Here is a 22,570-nt window from a genome sequence, read left to right on the forward strand (position 1 = left end):
GAAAGAGCTAACTGGGGCTTTGGTTCTTGAGACAGTAAAAGGGCAGGTCTTCTATAAGAGAGACCCTTCCAGGAAATTTGGAGATTTGGAAATCAGAAAATAAGGGAGTTAATTTTCTGATGAATTCTATTTGTTTATTTATGTCACACCGTGAGGCTTGTGGAATTTTAGTTCCATAATCAGGGGTCAAACCCAGGCCCACAGCAATGAAAGCAGCGAGTCCTAACTACTGGGCCACCAAGGAGTCCCAACATCTGTGTTTTAGCGTTATGTGAGGCAAGGTCAACAGCTGAAAAGGAGGTCGTGCTGCGTGGTAGAGAGGCTTGAGGAGAACTGAGATGAGTAGGAAGTCAAGGCTGCCTGGTGGTCCTGAGTGCCTATTTGAGTTTGGCGATTATGAATTTATAATAATACTCAGCTGCTCAAATTGCATCATTTTTCTCCTGTGATGTTAAGCTATACTTGTGCAAGTTTGAAGAAGCAAATACTTGAGTTCATCTAGGATTGGGGTTGTTGCCAGGTAGTCTAATTGCAAAACAGAGCTGCAAAGGAGATGAGGCTATCTGCTAGAAACTGATTCAGATACAACTATAATAGAAGCTGAATAACCAGGGAAACAAAGACAGGAAGGATCTGATAGATAACTGCCTATCTAGGTAACAATATTAACAGTATTATTTATATAATATAATATATCATTTATATTAGTAAGTATATGTGATTTTAACATTTCATAAAGGACATCCCCATGCTTCTGAGCCTATGGGAAATTTAATCTGTCCTTAGGGAATTGCCCTTAAGTCAGTCCCATTAATAGGAGAATGTTCTAGGGAGCTTTGTCAGTCCAGAACACATGGTGAAGAACCCTATGTTCTCCTCCACACTGACAAGCAGTCGTGTAAGTTTCAGGAAAGAATTGAAACAGTGTTTTTCCTTGAGTGTTTGATATATGTCTTGTTCAAGCCTTGCCTTCCTGGTGACCTGAAGGTTGGTATCTTTGTTGCTTTACTGCTCACTTAGGTCTGGCTATGTTGTGCTGAGGAGCTGACTAGCACCCGGTTTCATGAGCCCCCTTGCCCTGCCCTCTCATCAGTGCTCTGTCATCTCAGAAGACCTCTGTGAAAAGCAGAGTCCAGGGTCACTTTCTTTCTTCAGACTTGGGTAAGGGAGGTTTCTAAGCTTTTCTCACATATAAAGTAACTTTGATCTCATTTTTTTTCTTGCAGTTTTACTGCAAGAATAATATTCCTCCGAGCACTTTCCTCTTACAAGTTAGTCCATTTAATTTCCCTACCTTGGTCCTAGAACATTTGACTTCTCTTGGAGATAATGTTGAAGAAGGTGTTGACTCTGGGCTATTTTATCCTGTGAGCTTGATCTTAAAATAACTAAAGTTTCTCAGCTTCTTTGGGTGGCAGACATTTTTTTTCCCCTAAGTGCTTTACTTGTTTTGTGTTATTTTCTATCCACACCGTTCTCAAGTAAGTACTGTATTATCTTCTTTTTCCAGTTGAAGAAATTAAGGCTTAGAGAAATTAGATATCTTAGCCAAGATAAAGCTGTTAAAGATTAGCTTGAATCCTTAGTTTTCCTGAGTATGCACATCACAATCTCTTTCTCAATTGAGTTTCATTTTTTTCTCAGTGACTCACCAGTGCTGAGTAAGAAAACTCCACATACATGGCTCGCAATCAGTGGGCATCTTGATTTACAAAAGGCAGTGTATTTTTACCAGCCAGGATATATTTTATCTATCTTGTGAGCTTGCTGTGGTCAAAACCCTTTACCCGGGCCTTCGGAAAAAGCAATTCAGAAACTTCAGTTTTACCAATAGATTCACTTTATGTCTCAGTAATACTTCAAGCTAGCAGTAGAAGTGAGAGGTGGGGATATTTTAGTACGCAGAATACTCCTATAGACTTACATTCACGCTACTTGGCTGACAGGTGTAAGACCCTGTCAGGTTGTTCTGGAATGGGAGTACAAATTCGACAGCAGCAATATTGCCTCTCTGGTGATGTTCCTGCATGTTGGGGTGTTGATGGTATGGTCTAAAATTTCTAAATAAGAGATATGTGAAAACAAACTGAATTGAGAACATACCACTGTCTATAATTTAAGACAAACAAACAAAATATCTTTCATGGACTAGCAGGTTGTTTTGATGCAAACTTTTCTGGCATATTCACAACTTTGAGAAAGAATATTGATTTTTACAAAATTTATACTCATTAGGTGAGATAAGGGATTTTTAAAAGTGTAAAATACCTTTTTGTTCCTACAGAAATATCTGAGTACTTCTATAAATAAGAAACTTCTGAAAGTTAATTTAAGTGTACATTTGAAAAATCAAAGTGGCCTGCAAACAATGATATAACTGACTTTTCAACTATTATTGCTCTAGCTGTTCAAACAACATTCCTTCTGAAATTCCACTTCTTTTTCATTGTATCTTGTGGTCAGAAACTGCTGTACCTCAAAATGTTTGATAATGGTTTCTATTTTTACTGAGTTTCCTCATGGAAACTGTTGTAACTTAATAATAAAAATTGAATAATTATTTATACCTTTCTATCCTGTTCTTATTTAATAGAATTAAAATACAAGCATCCTGTTATTTTCCATAATGCCTTTTCAATACTTTGCTACTCACTTTTACTTAATTTCATAACGTCCAACCGGTCTTCATGTATTAACCAAACTATTATTTTTAGCTGTAGCCTAGCTTTCTTGTGTTTCAGTTGGTCATCTGTCGCTGTTTTAGTCTCTTACTTCTGTTTCTCAAGGTCAGGGAATGTAGAAACATCCTCTGAAATGCATGGCCAGGCTTCAAATGTTTTTTTTTTTTAATTAATATATTTTTTATTGAAGCATAATTGCTTTACAGAATTTTGCTGTTTTCTGTCAAACCTCAACATGAATCAGCCATATGTCCCCTCCCTTTTGAAACTCCCTCCTGTCTCCCTCCCCATCCCAACCCTCTAGGTTGATACAGAGCCCCTGTTTGAGTTTCCTGAGCCATACAGCAAATTCCCCGTTAGCTATCTGTTTTACATATGGTAATGTGAGTTTCCATGCTACTCTTTCCATACCTCTCACCCTCTCCTGCCCTCTCTCCATGTCCATAAATCTACTCTCTGTGTCTTTTTCTCTATTGCTGCCCTGTAAATAAATTCTTCAGTACCATTTTTCTAGATTCCATTTATATGCATTAGATTATGATATTTTTCTTTCTCTTTCTGACTTACTTCACTCTGAATAATAGGTTCTAGGTTCATCCACCTCATTAGAACTGACTCAAATGTGTTCCTTTCTTTGGCTGACTAATATTCCATTGTGTCATATGTACCACAACTTCTTTATCCATTCATCTGTTGATGGACATCTAGGTTGCTTCCATGTTCTAGCTATTGTAAATAGTGCTGCAATGAACAATGTGATACATGTGTCTTTTTCAATTTTGGTTTCCTCAGGGTATATGCCTAGGAGTGGGATTGCTGGGTCATATGGTGGTTTTATCCCTAGTTTTGTAAGGAATCTCCATACTGTCTTCCATAGTGGCTGTATCAATTTATATTCCCACCAACAGTGCAAGAGCATTCCCTTTTCTCCACACCCTCTCCAGCATTCATTGTTTGTAGACTTTTTGATGATGGCCATTCTGACTAGTCTGAGGTAGTATCTCATTGTAGTTTTGATTTGCATTTCTCTAATAATGAGTGATGTTGAGCATCTTTTCATGTGTTTGTTAGCCAGCTGTATGTCTTCTTTGGAGAAATGTCTGTTTAGGTCTTTTTCCCACTTTTTGATTGGGTTGTTTGTTTTTCTGGTATTGAGTTGTGTGAGCTGCTTGTATATTTTGGAAATTAATCCTTTGTCAGTTGTTTCATTTGCTATTATTTTCTCCCATTCTGAGGGTTGTCTTTTCACCTTACTTATAGTTTCCTTTGCTGTGCAAAAGGTCCCACTTGTTTACTTTTGCTTTTATTTCCATTACTCTAGGAGGTGGTCATAGAGGATGTTGCTTTGATTTATGTCATTGAATGTTCAGAGAAAGCCTTTGACAAAATTCAGCACCCGTATATGATTAAAACTCTTCAAAAAGTGGGCATAAAAGGAACTTGCCTCAACATAGTAAAGGCCATATATGATAAGCCTACAGCAAACATTATTCTCAATGGTGAAAAACTGAACACATTCCGCCTAAATCAGGAACAAGACAAGGGTGTCCACTTTCACCACTATTATTCAAGATAGTTCTGGAAGTCCTAGCTACAGCAATCAGAGAAGAAAAAGAAATAAAAGGATTCCAGATTGGAAAAGAAGTAAAGCTCTCACTGTTTGCAGATGACACTTTCGATCCATGGGTCAGGAAGATCCCCTGAAGAAGGAAATGGCAACCCACTCTAGCATTCTTATCTGGAGAATTCCATGGACAGTATAGTTCATGGGATTGCAAAGAGTTAGACCTGATTGAGTGACTAACACTTCAGGCCAGTCGTTGGACTCATTGGGAAGGCTGGAGAATCAGGCTTACAAAACAGATAATACTAACTAAGAAAGCATCACAGGGGCTTCCTAGGTGGCACTAGTGGTAAAGCACCCAATGCAAGAGACAGAAGAGATTTGGGTTCAATCCCTCGGTTGCGAAGATTACCCTGGAGGAGGGCATGGCAACGCACTCCAGTATTCTTGCCTGGAGAATCTCTGTGGACAGAGGAGCCCAGCAGGCTACAGTCCATAGGGTCACAAAGAGTTGGGCATGACTGAAGGAACTCAGCACACATGCACACAGGAAGACTCAGAAATGAAGAAATGTAGCCAAGGTCATGCCATAAGACTGGTTGGTTCAGTTGCTACCATTAGCATTGATGTTCCTGGAACCTCAGTGTCACCATCACAGGCAATGCAATTTCAACTATTCCTGCTTCTTTGCCTTGATCCTGTAGGAGTCACAGCCCTGGGATGAAGTATCTGCTTGTGTCCATGCTTTAGCTGCCAGGGAGAGTGGAAAGGGAATTTCATCACTTCCGTTTCTAAGGGAGAGAGCCCTCACTTTCCTATAAGATTCCATGATGAGTTATTACCCTCATATAAAAGTGATATTTTAAATGCTAGAAAGACAAAAGAATAACAAATGCCCACTATGAATATTTTGAGCTACACTTATTCTTAATAGAAAGGGACAATATTTCAAACCCTTGCTTAAACTTCCTGACACATAGTCAGAAAAACCAATTCCCAACTTACCTGGCATTTCCCAGATGGTTCTTACAAGTAGATGGGATCCTGCCTCCCATTGTCACTGAGGCCCATACTTGCATCCCTGTCTCACTGGAGAAAACACTGTTGTTGGTCTACCCATAAGCTAGTCTTCTTTTCTTTCTTATCAACCAGATTTTGATTTTGTTTGGGCTCTCATCCATGTCTATATAATCATTTACTTCACAGGACAGGGTCCTGACCTGTGCAGTTTCCCCCAAATGTTTCACTAATTGATTTTGGCTACAGCACATAATACAATTACATTAAATGGGAAACATGGGGAGTTTGATGTAGTATTTGAGGGAAAGTTTTCCTGATTTTTAAAAAAATATTTGTTTGTTTTTGTTTATTTATTTATTTGGGTGCATTGGGTCTTGGTTGCGACATGTGGGATCTAGTTCTCTGACCAGGAATTGAACCTCCAGCCCCCTGCATTCAGAGTTGGAATATTAGCCAGTGGACCACCAGGGAAGTCTGGAGAGTTTTCCTGATTTTTAAAGAGAGATCCCTAGGAAGGCAGTCCTTATTTTCCTCTGTGCAGTGTTCCATCTGAATATGATGACTGGGATTGCTTTAGCCATCTAGCCCCAAACCTGAAGATGAAGCCAAAACTTAGGTAAATGTGGAGCCAGAAGAATTCCATTGGAAAAGAGCTGCAGCACTATCTTATCTTCTTATAATAGGAAAAAATAAATCTTGTTATTAAACAAAAAGTCATTCCAGGGTGGATTTTTTGTTACTTGCAGCTAAACATCTTTGAATTTTGTCAGACTCTCCCTGCATGTCATAAAGAATAAACCATATATATGTTTGATCCTCTGTTTCAGCATGCGGAAGGGCCTATTAATAGGAGATTAAGTATTCCATAATTATTTCCATGTAAATCTTAAAAGATAACAATTCTTTACTTCTTCAGCGTGATTTTTACTTTTCCCCTTGTCTTTATTAGTCCCACTGGCTTTTATACATAAAATGCTATGTTACTTGTTAGCAAAGAAAGCAAAACAAAAAATGGTCTCATACCCAATAGAGTGTACACTCTTGATGATATCACAGCCCACTGTATATATCAATGCAAGTTATATATCTGACAAATAAGCATTGAAATAATAAAGTCCTCTATAAGTGTTTAAAGATGATGTTTGGGGGGAATGTTTTAGGTACAAGAAATCTCTCTCTCTCCATTGTCGGCTGTCAGCAGAAAGGCATATTGCACAAGGAAAGTCAGAAATCTCACAAATATATTGAGCATCTGCTGATACCAGGCTGGACACATAGGTGCTGGCTGAATAGTGGTAAACAGTAATCGTGGGATCCTCACTCATGGAGTTAACAGACTAAGTGGGCAGCCAGACTAATTAACAAGCAGTTATGACACAGTGTGATAATTGCTCCTATATGTTGAAACATGAGAATATAAGGGGTACTTAACTCAGAATTAGGAAGAGAGTGGGAATGCACAAGAAAGGATTCCAGAGGAAACAAAAGTAAGTTTGAGTCCTGGAGATTGACTTGAATTCAAATGGGCAAAGGAGAAAAAGAGTATGGAACTGCCTGTGTAGGGAGCTGGACAAGGGAGAAGGTCGTCAGTAGGCACCTGCTTCAAGAAAGCTGAAAATGACTCAGTTCAGGCAGGGAGGCAACCAAGTAATGGGTGGGATTGTAGCAGTACAGAGAGACCAGACCATGAGAGACACCTTTAAGTTACATTGAAATGTGTTTGAATGGTATTCTGAATACAGCAGGGATTCATGTGTATATTTGATGAAAAGTATTTATGCATGGTTGAGTGATATTGATTAGATTTTAGCGGGACAAAGCAGAAATAATAGCAGTAGTCAATATATTTGGACAAAATAGTGTAGAGTGGTTGTCAAACAGGAAAAGGAAGGGGGAGTATTGGGAGAATGTTTTATCATTACCTAAATGTGGTGGAAAGTGGAAGAGAGGCATCTTGTTTGACTTCTGGTTGCAGTGGATGGAAGGGTTATTCCTGGGGAAGTGCTCCCAAAAGAAGCTGATATGGGGGAGGATGCTGAGGTCAGCTTTGAACATAACTCTTAGTCACCTGTGTGTCATCTCATAGATCTTGGATTTGGGTCAGCAGTTGTGTGGACAGGTGTAGGATTTGGACATGGGCTGGAGTCTCTGAGTTCTGGTGTTTGGATTTATTGAGTGATAATAATAACACCTAGCTCACAAATGTTGTCATGGGATTTAATGAGAAAATATAAAGCCACTTACACAGCTCAAAGGGAGACAGATATTATTGTTTTCATGCACTATGTTCTTTATTACTGTTAATGCTGCTTTTGCTTTTGTTACTCTGTTTTCCAACCTGTAGCTGGAAATGATTAAAAAGATTATAGCAGCTACTGTCTATTGAACAGACATTACTGTATTAGGCACTCTTCACTTTTAAAGATTGTATTGATATTAAATCATTTATTTCTCAGAAAACTTCTATGTAGCAGTTACTTTTATTATCCTTATTTTTATGGGTATGAAGATAGTCACAAAAAAGTTAAGTGACTTGCCAAAGATCATTTAACTAGGGAGCATTGGAGGATGGATTTGAACAAAGACAGTCAAACTTCCATTTATGCACTTTATGTATCAGACTATACTTGTGCTTAACATGCTTTTAACTTTTAATCAGCTTATATTGTTAGTTATATTCCTTTAGAATATGATGGTCATCTTTGTTTTATTCTTTTCAACAGCTCTACTGTTTCTGAAATACTTTGTATAGAGAACCCACAATTCTCTTTACAGTTAATATTAAATCATTTTTCTGCTTTGTATTATAATGTCAAGTTGATTGACTTTCATATACATAAATATAAATAAAAGTTTTCATTTCTGGTTCATAACTCCAGCCATCTCCATATTCATTGACTTGTAGTTTTGAAAGGAGCTTAAAGTCTTCTTATTCAAACTCATATCAAATGTTTCATTCATCTTGTCAAGTGGTTATTGTACCAAGACTTGCCCGTTTTCAGTCACAGAAAAATTCTTCCACAAATTATCTCCATATTTGCAGTTGTTCTCAGTAAATGTTTATCCACCACTGCTGCCCCAGCCCCTGGTAGGCCACCTGACACATGCAGAGTGCAGCATACATTTTGTGGAATGAACAAAGAAATAAATGATTGATCATCAAAAAAAACCCACACTATTCTTTAAACTTTTCTCTAATTCTGCAAAGACAAAGCAAAATTTCAATTCAAAATATGACTATATTTGTGCAAGAGGAAGGCTAAAATAACTGAGGAAAACATTTAGGTTTTATTGTAGAGAAAAGAGATGACATATGTAGGATTCTAGAAACACCGAAAACTGAATGGGTCTGCTGGCGGTCCAAGAAGGCATGAGATCTGCCCTGAATATTGAGGCAGGCAAGTTGGAACGCCTTCCTAAGCTTGGATAATTGCCATTTCAGCTTGCTTGAAATGTAAATTTGAACTTTATTCTAAATTGAGGAGTGAACCAGGAGCTCAATTTGATGATCAGCATTGGGCCCAGGACAAGTCATTTCATGAACCATTGGATTTTTATGATCTGTCCGTGAAGAGAAACCTGTAGTTATCTATTGGACCTTTCAAGGTCTGTGTAGTACTCCTTTGTTCTCTCTTTTGGATTTTTCTAGCAGCACTATCCATAAACAGAACCCAATAATAAATAGTTCTACTTTTAATGCTTTTTCACTGGTGTTAGTAATAGTCGCTCAGTTGTGTCCAACTCTTTGCAACCCCATGAACTGTAGCCCTCCAGGCTTCTCTGTCTATGCGATTTTCCAGGGAAGAATACTGGAGTGGATTGCCATTCCCTTCTCCAGAGGAGCTTTCCGACCCAAGAATTGAACCCCGGTCTCCTGCATTGCAGGCCTTTTCTTTACTGTTTGAGCTACAGGGAAAATACAATCTAAATTTATGTTTCATAATTCCTGTTTTTCCAGTTTATTCATTTAAATGCTAAACAAGCATAAAAAATAATTCTGAAAACTAAATCTGAAATAACTGATTTAAATCCTGGTCCCTGGGATCTAAATGGCAATGCTTCATATGGCAGGTTCAAAGACAAAATTAGGATTCAGGTTGGTCATTCACTTGTAATTTTTCAGTAAAGTTATTCCTAACACTTGATGGTGCCGATGTATCTGTGATTGCTGAGTGTTGGGCGTTGAATCTCTAGAGTCTGATTGAGCAGGGCTTGCCATTTGCTGTGCTGTGAGTTACCGAGAAAGCTGAATCTGTCACAGGTGCTACAATTTGTATTTCAGAAAATTTTCTTCCCCAACTTTAATTATCACCAAAGTATTCCACTCTACATAAAGTACTGAAAGCAGTCAGCATTTTTCTTTTTTCAGTTTTAGTACTATGATGTAAGTTAGAATTTTGCCTACTATCTACGTATAGAGATCATGAAATTTCAGATGAAACAGTGTTTTATATTGATCTTTCCACTTTGGATTCAGAAAAAAATAATGCCAAGAAGTCATAAATAACATATTCACAGTGACATAAAGCATGCTTCTTAGAAAGGAGCAGACATGAAACAGATAGAAGTATGTATAGTTAACTACTAATGATTGAAAATGGAAAATGTGAAGCCCTAAGCTTTAAAATATTATATAAATGAAGGATTGATTTTTTAAATTAAATATTAATGTGTTTCAAGCTCATGAAAATAAGCATGTATCATTTTGTACAAGGCAGCCTGTCCTTTGCATTTTGTACAAGGCAGCCTGTCCTTTGCAGAGAGGCTAGGTAACTGAACAGGTCATGGAGACAGTCATCACTTTTTTGGCAAAACAATCCCTCTTCACATTTGTACATATAAGTCAGGTTTTGGGTTTTTTTTTTTTGTTCTTTTCCCATAAGACAAAATATTGTTTCAACACTTCAGCATGAAATCCTGATGAGAAAGTTTCCCCTAAGTATTTCACTGCGTAAGTAGTTTATTCAAAATTACCTGAGTTTAACTTGCTAAATTTGAGGAAGATCTTTGACCCTGGAAATCCATAAGAAGTGATAACAGATATGAAAATAAATTTTAAGAGATTAGTACTGTTTGATGATTTAATTAAAAATATGCTATAGTTCAGTCTCTGGAATACTTTAAAATGAGATTCTTTTTTTTTTTGGCATGTCTTTATCATTGTGTTAATATAGTTCCAACAAATGGAAATAATTAATCGAACTGAGAAACAAATGTGTTTACTGGAAATTGCTTAGCCTTTGAATTTTAATTACAATTTTATATTCTTTGTAGGATTACTTAACTATTCATAAATATGGCAATGCGGCCAGAAATGATCTCTGGAATACACTATCAGAGGTAAAGTATAGGAAGCTTGAAAACCCAAACCTCTCCTTGAATATTTGAACTGAGTTTATGAAACATTCATAACTTTTATTGACACTGATGGTTTGTTTTTACTTTTTATATTTCCCTTTTCTTGATATGCTTTCTTGTGTTATATATGATGTATTATAAGGATGATGAGGTTTAAAAATTAATTCAGCTACAAATTGTAAAGATACCTTGCCTAGTTTCAAATATGATAATACTTCTGGAATATAATTTTAATATGGTGTCAGATATTCATGTTTGAGTGAAATATTAATGGTAAAGAATTTTTTCTCTATAAGTGAATAAAAGCGTTTAATACTAGACACACTGGATATGCTTAATGATGCTTCAAGTACTTACTTTAACAATAAAATGTTTTATCCTCCATTAGGTTAAAAACGTTAATGTTGATAAAGCTTTCATTTTTATATATACACATGAAGCTTAAGCTAAGACAAGAAGATTAATTTTACTAACACATTATATTAGTTTCACTGATTTTAAGTGTTTTCATCCTGAAATAAGTCATAAAGGTAAACATGAAAATGGTTTAATGTTAATTATGTTTATAATTCATGTTTATAAAATTAATTTATACAATTTTGATTATAAAGGCTTTAAAAAGGAATGGAAAATACGTAAATATACAAGAAGTAATGGATCAGTGGACTCTCCAGATGGGTTATCCTGTTATCACCATCTTGGGAAATACAACAGCTGAAAATAGAATAATAATTACCCAGCAGCATTTTATTTATGATATCAGTGCTAAAACTAAAGCACATGAACCTCAAAATAACAGGTACAATTCTTTTTTTACATGAAAAAAAAATCCTTTTTTTTGCACTTTTGTTTTTGCACTTTAACATTTTAAAAAGAATTGATAACAGAATTATGAAATGTACGTGAAATATAGTTTTCATTTCTTTATTTGCATATCATGTTTTCATTTTGAGCCCTTTTTTACTTCCATTTCCAGATATTTTAACTATCAATGTGACAGCATACCAAAGTTATTTTATTTAAGAGGACAGAATTTAAATTATTACGGTCATTTAAACAAATGTTGTTCAGTCAGTAAGTCGTGTCCAACTCTGTGAACCTATGGACTGCAGCACACCAGGCTTCCCTGTCCTTCACTATCTCCTGGAGTCTGCTCAAACTCATATCCATTGAGTAGGTGATGCCATTCAACCATCTCAACCTCTGTTATCCCCCTTCTTCTTTTGCCTTCAGTCTTTCCCAGCATGAGGGAAAAATAAAATAAAATAATGTGTGCTTTTTTACTTTTCCCAAAAGTTATGAGCAACCTAGGTAGCATATTTAAAAGCAGAGACATTACTTTGCCAACAAAGGTCCGTCTAGTCAAGGCTATGGTTTTTCCAGTGGTCATGTATGGATGTGAGAGTTGAACTATAAAGAAAGCTGAGTGCCAAAGAATTGATGCTTTTGAACTGTGGTGTTGGAGAAGACTCTTGAGAGTCCCTTGGACTGCAGGAAGACCCAACCAGTCCATCCTAAAGGACGTCAGTCCTGGATGTTTATTGGAAGGACTGATGTTGAAGCTGAAACTCCAATACTTTGGCCACCTCATGCGAAGAGTTGACTCAGTGGAAAAGACCCTAATGCTGGGAAGGATTGGGGGCAGGAGGAGAAGGGGACGACAGAGGATGAGATGGCTGGATGGCATCACCGACTCGATGGACATGGGTTTGGGTGGACTCAGGGAGTTAGTGATGGGCAGGGAGGCCTGGCGTGCTGTGATTCATGGGGTCGCAAAGAGTCAGACACAACTGAGAGACTGAACTGAACTGAACTGATAAATGTTTATTGAATTAAATTTAAGAAAGTTAAAATACTTTAAAGTGAATTGAATAGTATTGAGAAAACTGGGATTTATAAAACAGACAGTAGAAACTAACAATCCAGAAAGACCTGTTAAAACCAACAGAAATGTGAAACCAAGATAAATAGTGTTTGAACCAAAGGAACTCAAACTAGATCCATTTAGTCTAGGTATCAAAGTCACATAGTATCAAAATATGTTCCTTTCCTTAACTTTTAGTGTTTCAAAACCACTAAATGCAACATATATAGAATTTGATTTGTTGTTATTTTAACTTTCATTTGAAATTCTTTTTCATTACTGAAAATTCAGCATATAGTGTTTCTTTTCTACTTCATGTTTTCCCACTGTTTTGCATTTTATTAAAGCTGAGCCAAGGAAAGATAGTATAACTTAAATCATTGCATTTTATTTTTTCTAAAGTATCTTGAAAAGTTGAGAATTGGGGACAGGGAGGGATGGAGTTTAAATTAATAAGTTAGATGAGGTGTGGACTGTAGACTGGTCACACTGTCTCCCATTTGGAATATTAAGAATTCTGATTTGATCATGCACCAGTATCTAGGTTATGCAAAGCATGCATTAACTTTCTTCATTATATCGAAAAGGAACGGAAATCATCCTAAGTAGGGCAGCTCCAAGACAGAGTCCATGGAGAAGTGACTGAGAAATTCATGGATGCTTTCTGGTGACTAAACTGGGAAGCCACGTAAGAAAATATTGTAAATTTCCTGGTTAGTAGATACGCTGTCCTTCAATAAACTGCCCTTGCAATCCAACTGTTTGGACCTGTGGAATGCAAGGTACTATCCTGCCACGTTGTCAAGGTCTGATCCTGTCAACACTTCTTTACCCAGGCTGAATCACTCACAGCTGCCAAACAATGCTTCCAGTCAACCACTGTCTGGCCCCAGGTGAAACCTGCTTAGGCATCACCCTAGGCCTGCCAGGGAGTATGTAAAAAGTACTTGACTGTGGCAAAGTCAGAGAGATTCAGGCCATGCCTTTGAAAATGATCAAACTGACACAAGCATCACTGATGCAGAAAAACATAGAGGACATGCAGACGATAGAACAAATTTTGAACAAAAATATTCTGTCAACCTATAACATGCTCCGGATATATCAGCCACGAGTCTGATTCTCTAAAGTAAGACTTTCTCCTAGGATGTATAGGCATATATAGCACCTACAGAGCTTTGCTTTTGCTGAAGTTATAAAATCACATGAATGTTTTGAATGCTGAGAACTTGGCATAGAAAATATTGAGTGAGATAATGCATGGTATCCCATCAGCCTCAACATTTACTTTTTATCTATTTTGAAATAATAGAGTTTGCAGTTGAAATTTTAGTATTCACTTTTATATTAATTGATCATTTAATTCACTCTAATGTTGTGGTCAAGTCTATCTGCTCTTTGTAAATTTCTTAGATCTTTATTGTATAATGCAAATAGTTAGTGCAGTAAAACATAGAGCTCATTTATTCCAGAAACCCCATTGAGGATATTTTCTAGGACAGTATAATCAATTCTTTGTCTTCAATTTTGTAGAGGACACTAGAATACTATAACATGCCTAAAACATTTTAAATGTATGAAGTCCTTAAAAGACAGAGACATTACTTTGCCAGCAAAGGTCAATATAGTCGAAGATATGGTTTTTCCAGTAGTGATGTATGGATGTGAGAGCTGGACCATAAAGAAGGCTGAGCTGAAGAATTGATACTTTTGAACTGTGGTGTTGGAAAAGACTCTTGAGAGTCCCTTGAACTGCAAGGAGATCAAACCAGTCCATCCTAAAGGAAATCAATCCTGAATACTCATTGGAAGGACTGACGCTGAAGCTGAAGCTCCAATACTTTGGTAACTGATGCAAAGAGCTGACTCTACAAAAGCCCTGATGCTGGGAAGGACTGAAGGCAAGAGGAGAAGGGGGCGACAGAGGACGAGATGGTTGGATGGCATCACCAATTCAATGGACATGAGTTTAGCAAGTTCTGGGAGATGGTGATGCACAGGGAAGCCTGGTGTGCTGCAGTCCATGGAGTTGCAAAGAGCTGGACACAACTGAGCAACTGAACAACAACAACAGTCACATTATTTTTCATATGAGGTAGCTATGTTACAGCAGAGAAAGGAAAGATTTTTATATAATAATTACATAAAGTTAGTTGATATGTGAAAGTAACATATTTGCTAGCATTTTGATATTTGGAAAGTTGTAACTTTGTGTAGCTTTTTTTTCTATAAAGTTAATATAAAGATTCAGTAATGTCTCTCATATTTATGGAGCTTCTTGGAGTCCTGTGCTATAGAGAATTACATTTATCTCCTTTTGTTTTGGATCTAATGACAGCAGCCTCTGAACCATTTTTCATGGCATCTGCTTGAATGCTTCACTAATATTGGTACAGTTTAAAAAAAAAAGATTTTTCACTCAAGCTAAAATAAGCAACTATTCTTTTCTATCTTAACATAATCGTTAAAAAAAACATTGCTTTATTATAAAAATGTGACCTACATGAAAAGAGGTATTCCCAGGGACTATTAAAGAAAAAAATTATCTGGAGAGTCTGTTGAAATGTATTGTTTTCATTTCTTTTCTTCTTAAAATGAAATGATAAAACATTCAAGTTAAATTTAAGGGGCAGGGGTACAAGCTACTTTCACACATTCTTTTTTCTAGTTTCTTTTAAAATATAACTCACTGCAGTCTTGGATTTTTTTCTTTTTTTTTTTCGCAGCACACCACACAGAGCTTTTCGCCCACAATATATAGGGTCCCTAGCCTTTTAAGTTGTAATTATAAAGGAACATATTTGTCATGTTTTCTTTGATCTTAAAATGAAATTGGTGGAAAGATCAAATATGTGTTGTTTAGAAAGTTACAAAAAGTAACTTGTATAGTATTTACAGTATAGCAAAATGTGCTTAGTGATTTGTAATTTGTATTTTGTTTTCGTGACAATGTATTGATTTTGTTTATGTGTCTATCAATACATGTCCATACATGCATCTATATACACACATACAGATACATAGGCATATAGAATAGAGGTCAAAAATATTCTTAAGAAAAATATAGAGGCTATTTTAAAGTTTTACAAAATGCCCTGATGTTTGTGTCCTGATACCTTAGGATTAACTTTTTTTTTTTTTTTGCATCTGAATATGGCTATACAGTGCAGTGTTGTCATTTAGGAAAATTTCTTGTGTGTGGAATTGTCTGTAAACAACATGCAGCTATTGATGTTAATCTCTTTTTCTGCACTTTCGAGACTTTTGAGAAAACTCAAATATCAAAACCTCAATTTTTATTGTTATATATAATTTCGTTATTTAGAAGAATGAAGTTTAAATAAGTGTAAAATTAGAAGTATAATTATATTAGGAGCAAATAATTTTCATAAATATTTTATGATCATGCTACAAAAAGACACATTTATCCTTGAAGAGTTTTAAATACCTTTAATATATCTTTTGCCCTTTAACTGATATTTGATTGATGTCAAAATTTAGTTGCCCCAACTCAATACAGAAGACATATACTAAAAAAATCTATTTCATAAAGTTAATCTCTGTCTATTATAGACTGATATGGTTCCTTTTATTTTACTTCAATTCAATCCTGTTCAATCCATTTCAACAACAATTTATGGAATACCTTTCATTTCCAGGCTTTTGAAAGATCTTAGGTACACAAAAGTGCGATCATAGCTTAATTGAGAATCAGATGCAGAGTTAGGTATTGTTGTCTCTTAATTGATAATTTCAATAAATCAAAATGATTCCTTACTTTTAGAGAACAACTATATCTAATGATCTACATCATTATTTTTAGAGAACAGCTATATCTGTCTATATCTAGGTTTCTATCTCAGTTCTTTGTATATCTTCCTCACAGTAAATCCATTTAAAAATGTTTCTGGCATATTCTTAGCATCATGTTACGAGTTTGAGGATATTTGTTAAAGAGTGTACATGGGTTGTGTTCACCAACGTGTATTCTAAATGCGATACTATTTTGCTGCTATAGGTTGTTGATTTCCTGACCTGTCTGAAGTGCATTATAGTATAGCATCATGTCTTCCCTTAGTGGGGACTCAAAAGTGTTTCTCTGAATAAGTATAGCATATACTTTTAAAATTTAGAATCTTAAACATATTAACTTTCGCTGGAGATGCTGCTAAGTCGCGTCAGTCGTGTCCGACTCTGTGAGACCCCATAGACGGCAGCCCACCAGGCTCCTCCGTCCCTGGGATTCTCCAGGCAAGAACACTGGAGTGGGTTGCCATTTCCTCCTCCAGTGCATGAAAGGGAAAAGTGAAAGTGAAGTCTCTCAGTCGTGTCCGGCTCTTCGCGACCTCATGTGCTGCAGCCTACCAGGCTCCGCCGTCCATGGGGTTTCCCAGGCAAGAGTACTGGAGTGGGGTGCCATTGAGTCGGTATAAAACTAGGAATTTCTCCCAGTCTTCTGTTTGGAGTTTTGTGCTATTACTAAATTCTGTTTATTGTGACTACAAAACATGAAATGATAAACTAATAATCAAATTCAGTATGACAGATTTGGAGATGTCCTCCGCTATTAAAAGGCATGTTCATTCTATTTTTAGGTATATAGCTCCAGACATGTTCCCTGAAAAATTCTCCATTAACTCCTACAGTTACTGAGATCACACAGCATATCTTCTTATAGTTTTCAAGTCAGAAATATTTTTCACATATTGCATATTGTTGGCTACCCCTCTTGCTAATGATACAGTGATTGGTCAACATAATCTGGCTGTATTATGGGAGGAGGGTGCAAAATGTAGTCCCCGGATTTTATTATAAGACTATCCAGCTTATCTCTGGCTGCTCATTTGAGGTTAAATTGATACTACTTCATGTACAAGTTTAGGCCTCAATTTTTGTCCTATAAAAAGTCATAGCCTACAAAATGCTTCTCTTTAATAGCTGAGACTCATGACTGATCCCTGCACGTTGGTGGATGATTTCACATATCAATTTGGAAAATCCATTTTAGAAAACAGAGCATTAAGTGTGTCTTATAGTACTCTTTGTATTGATCTGGATTTCAGGGATATCTAATTAATTTTTCTTTTTGTCCTTACTTTGCTGTGTAACTTTAGGTGTGCTGTATTAACTTTTTTTAAAAAATGACAAGTTTTTTCTAAGAATAGTTAGACAAGTAAATGAGGAGAATGTTGACATGTAAATGCATAAAACCACTGAAATGTGCATTAATCTACTATAGAATCAAGTAGAACGAAGTTATTTTAAGACTTTAATCAATATATTATGTGGTGCAGATTTATAGATTTTAGCTACTTTTTATTCCTCATATAAAATGCAAATCTTTTTTTCCCCCCAAGATAAATTGTTTTGCTGGTAGTCCTCCTTTTGTATTGAAATTAAAAGTCTTAGAGGTCAAGTCTGCTTAGTGAGTTGAAAGAGTAAATTCATTTTGACTTACCCCTTACATTTATGCCTGGGGAATCTTTTAAATTTTCCTAAAGAGAATAATAAAAAAAAATCACATGGAAGATGTATAGGAAATACTGTTTATTTGTTACAACCATTTTAGTTCCTAAAGTTTGTCTTTTATTTTGCAGTTACCTGTGGCAGATTCCATTAACTATTGTGGTAGGAAATAGAAGCCATGTGTCTTCAGAAGCAATTATCTGGGTGTCTAATAAATCAGGTAAAACATATATTTTTCCTCTGAGGAACTACTTGATCACAAATAAATGTTTAGCAACTTCTAGTTTCAGCTGTTATAAACATGTGAATAAAGACAAATTAGAAAGAGAATATAGAAGAATAATCTCTATAAAATTAAGTATAGTTTCTTATATACTATACTATAACTATAATATAGTATAGTTTCTACATAGTCTAATCTCAGTCTATTGACATAATTATTAAATTTGTGTCTTTGATTGTAAAGAGAAAATTAAAAACAGAATACTTGTAGTACTAGTTTTAACTGTTTTAAACTGCATTATTTTGTAAACCCAAATGTAATTGAATTATAATCATAGTTCCCAATAGAGCAGTGTGTCAAGCAGTGAAATGCTGGCCACATATTTAATTCCACTTTCCAGCTATCTTCTCTTTATTAGACTGGCCCTATATAGAATGGGCCTGGCAGTAGTTTCCATAAAATTAGATAATTATAGAGCCAGATATGAGAGGCCTTGATAGCTCATCAAGCCATCCTTTAGGTAGGGTTAATGCTCAAGGAGCAGAGAAAGATGAGATTCTATTCTGTTTCTAAATATCTTCAAATAAGATAGTGACCTATTTCAATTCACTATCAGAAAGCTATTTCTTGAAACCAATCTAAATCCTTCATGCTAGAGTGTGAACCAGGTCTCTTTTATTTCTGTTTTCCACTGAATTGAAAAAACCAGTTATCATTTTTATGTAACATCTCATTTAGATTTAAATGGTCAAGTATTCTACATTTTGTCTTTCTTACTGTTTTTTCATATTCTGCTAATTTATCCTTCCTTACTATTTTATAAGCATCATTTAAACAAATATTTTCTTGAAACAAGGTGAAGTATAAATAAATAACAAAATACTGTTTCTTCCCCTCAGTCTAGCTATTGTTAGGGAGATGTAAATGGTCAAAATACATACACACATACATATAAGAAAAAGGTTTTGCAGCAGAATCTAATCTGCTTACCAGAAATATAAACACTTGTTTTTCCAGTTGAATTTTTATTCAAATGTTCATGTTATTGTATTTTTAATATATATTATGAAAATATGTGCTTTCATTTATATACATTGTGTAGAAAACAATCATATATAATGCAATAATGCATTGAAATGCTTACTTTAAGATGTATTGGTGTACTCCTTTTAAATTGCTTACTATAATCTATTCTTTTCATTTCTTTGAATTAGTTTTTATACCATGCTCTGAGTTCACACTTACTGTATTTTCTTTATACTTCTCTTTTACCTTCATGTAGTTGTTTTATTTATCTACATAAAACAAGCAATGAGCTCCTATTGTAATAATTCAGCTATTAGAATGAAGTCTTCACTCCATAGGATTGCTGGGGACACAAGATAGACTAGTTTACAGAAATAAAGTGAAAAAGTAGAAGGTAGAATAGAAATGGGAAATTAGATACTGATCCAGTGTCAGGATCAGCCCCAGCTTTCACTTTTAGACAGTGCAGGGATTCAGGGCAAGTCTGATTCTTCTTCAACTCTTTTCTCAGGGTCCATTTCCTCTAACTCCCTAGTTATTTCTATGGTGTTATCCATGATGTCCACAGAGTATCTACAATAGTATCATGAACTTTATTTTTATTGAAGTTTCATTGATTTACAATATTATGTCCATTTCAGGTGTACAGGCTAGTGATTCAATATTTTTGCGGATTATACTCCATTTTGGGCTTCCTTGGTGGCTCAGTGGTAAGGAATCCACCTGTAATGCAGGAGATATGGGGTTTGATCCCTGGGTTGGGAAGATCCCCTGGAGGAAGGCATGGCAACCCACTCCAGTGCTCTTGCCTGGAGAACCTCATGGACTGAGGAGCCTGGAGGGGCTGTGGTCCATAAGGTCACGAAGAATTGGACATGACTGAAGTGGCTGAGCACACACGCATGCATACTCCATTTTAAATTATTACTATCATGGCTTTTCTTCACCAATGACCACAGGTTGTTGTACTGATATTTGAGAGATTGTTTTTATTTATAGTCTTTATTATTAATCAGAAATAATAACAACATGATATTTCAAGCCATATGCTTGCCTAAAAAGTCCTCTGTGGTCATACATTTGATTGTTAGACACAGCTGCATAGTTTTGTGCAATGCGTAACTCTAGGAGATGATATTTACATGGACTGTGATATTACTTAGGTTTCCCTAGTGGCTCAGATGATAAAGAATCTGCCTGCAATGCAGGAGACCCTGGTTCAATCCCTGGGTGAGGAAGGAAATGGCTACCCACTCCATTATTCTTGCCTGCAGAATTCCATAGACAAAGGAGCCTGGCAGGCTGCAGTCCATGGGTTGCAAAGAGTTTGGACACAATTGAAAGATGTTATTACTTGCAGACCCCCTCACTCCATAATTGTGTAGTGTGCAATCTATGGAGTGCATTGTGTCATATTCCATTAAATCATAGCAGAGTCTTCTGATTGATAGAACGTAGTCTCAGTTATGAATACATACATCTGGAAGAATCTTACAAGTGGGACATAAAACAAAGGCACCCTTTCTAGTTTCCCTGTTTATTCTCATTCTAAGTGTATTTAGTTTTGTCTTGAACTCCTTCACTCTGATGACAAATAAAAAACAGAAACAAGTCAAGGATTAGGGAAAAGAGGTTAAATTTGTATCCTTTTAGATCGCCTTTTATCTTCAAAATATAGTCAACCAATATTAATAAAAATTGTTTCTTCATAGATACGGTAAGAACATATTCTGATCAATTCTTACCAACATATGTTAAACATTCCACTTTTTAATTATAACAGATCAATAGAGCTTCCCTGGTGGCTCAGACAGTAAAGTGGCTGCCTACAATGCAGGAGACCCGGATTCAATCCCTGAGTTGGGAAGATCTCCTGGAGGAGGAAATGGCAACCCACTCCAGTATTCTTGCCTATATAATCCCATGGATGGAGGAACCTGGTAGGCTACAGTCCATGGGGTCGCAAAGAGCTGGACACCACTGAGCAACTTCACACCTGATGCTTTCATAATTTTTCATCATCAGTAATATCAATTTGATGTCACATGATACTAAGGTCAAGTCATTAGTGAACAATGTAAACTATAAAATATGAATTTTATTTGTATCATTATATGTTACTAACACTTCAATTTTTTGTGTGTTGGGTGGTTATCTAATTAATTCCAAGCTAAGGCACATATCATACTTTTAAAACAAATGTTTGAATTATTGAAAGTAGGTAAAAAGATTTTTCTCTTTTGTTTTTACTATGAAAATGCTGAGAAAGCAGACATTTATAGGTAGTAGCCCTCATATTGACTAACTATTAACTAATGTATAATGGAAGGAAATACAGTTAATGACAAACATTAGGAAAGAAAAGATTCAAATTAAAAGGGAAACTGATTCTGAAAATCAGAAGTAAACATTAAAAATAGAATAATGCTTCCCTTAAATATTGGCTCATAGGATTCTCATAGCCTTTAAGGTATTTTTTTTTTAATCTCTACTTTGCAAATGAGCAAATTAAGGCTTGAGAAATAACTTACCAAAAATGTCTTAGGAACTTGATTTTCTTTTCTAAGTTTATTTATGACACACATGCACACACAAAATTTTAATACTTTGGTTACTTTGCAGATCTGTCAGTTTCAACACTTGGCCATAGAATGCACATGAATGGTCCTCTATAGTCTCTACAGAGCATGAGCTAATTTGATTCTCACAAGAGTCCAATGAGAAAACCAGGGTGTGTTATTATACGTGAATTTGTTTCACATTGTTCCCCTTGGCATCCTGGTTCACTTTTCTGTTTGTTTTGAATTCTCATTGTTCTGCAACCAGCCAGTATTGAGTAGAAAGATCTGATCTGCTTTCTTCATTCCAAAAAGAAGAATAAAATATAAAAATATAAAACATTATAAAATGCCAACTATTCTGTGCCTTGATGTAGTCTGAATCTTGTGCCATTTTGGATATATTCTAAATATAAATTTTAATTGTTACTACTAACACTTGAAATATAACATCCATACTTTTTACTGTGGTACTCATCACAAACTGTACCTCATTAGATTACTGGAAAAGATCTCTTTAAAATTCATTGCTTGCCATTAGTTAATCTGAAGAACATTTTAGAGATATAATTAAGTAGAATGAAAAAGGTATTTAAAAATCTATTACAAAATCTTTTGGGGAATCATTTCTCCAAAGATTTCATCCATAGCAAAGGTGTAAAAATATCCATGAACAGTAATAACCTTCAAGTTTTAGTTATTAATTTAATAATAGAATATTTAAAAATAATAGATGCTTGCTTTTCTTTTTCTCCTCAGATTACATAGAAGGTGTAGGGATTGTTTTCCTGTTTTAATTGGTCTCTATTC

The 22,570-nt window shown here is 35.6% G+C and overlaps 1 protein-coding gene across 1 annotated transcript in view; it reads left to right on the plus strand.

Annotated features, from left to right (window-relative positions):
* Window positions 1-22,570, plus strand: part of TRHDE (thyrotropin releasing hormone degrading enzyme) — a 431,921-nt gene that overhangs the window by 322,864 nt on the left and 86,487 nt on the right. The window contains exons 8-10 of the mRNA XM_081483982.1: window positions 10,540-10,605; window positions 11,235-11,422; window positions 18,085-18,173. Of these exons, the coding sequence (XP_081340108.1) occupies window positions 10,540-10,605; window positions 11,235-11,422; window positions 18,085-18,173 (343 nt within the window). The remainder of the gene's footprint in view (window positions 1-10,539; window positions 10,606-11,234; window positions 11,423-18,084; window positions 18,174-22,570) is intronic.

This window comes from Giraffa tippelskirchi, chromosome 4, assembly GCF_054371585.1.
Source record: "Giraffa tippelskirchi isolate mGirTip1 chromosome 4, T2T-mGirTip1v1.2.pri, whole genome shotgun sequence".
In the NCBI taxonomy this organism is placed as follows: domain Eukaryota; kingdom Metazoa; phylum Chordata; class Mammalia; order Artiodactyla; family Giraffidae; genus Giraffa; species Giraffa tippelskirchi.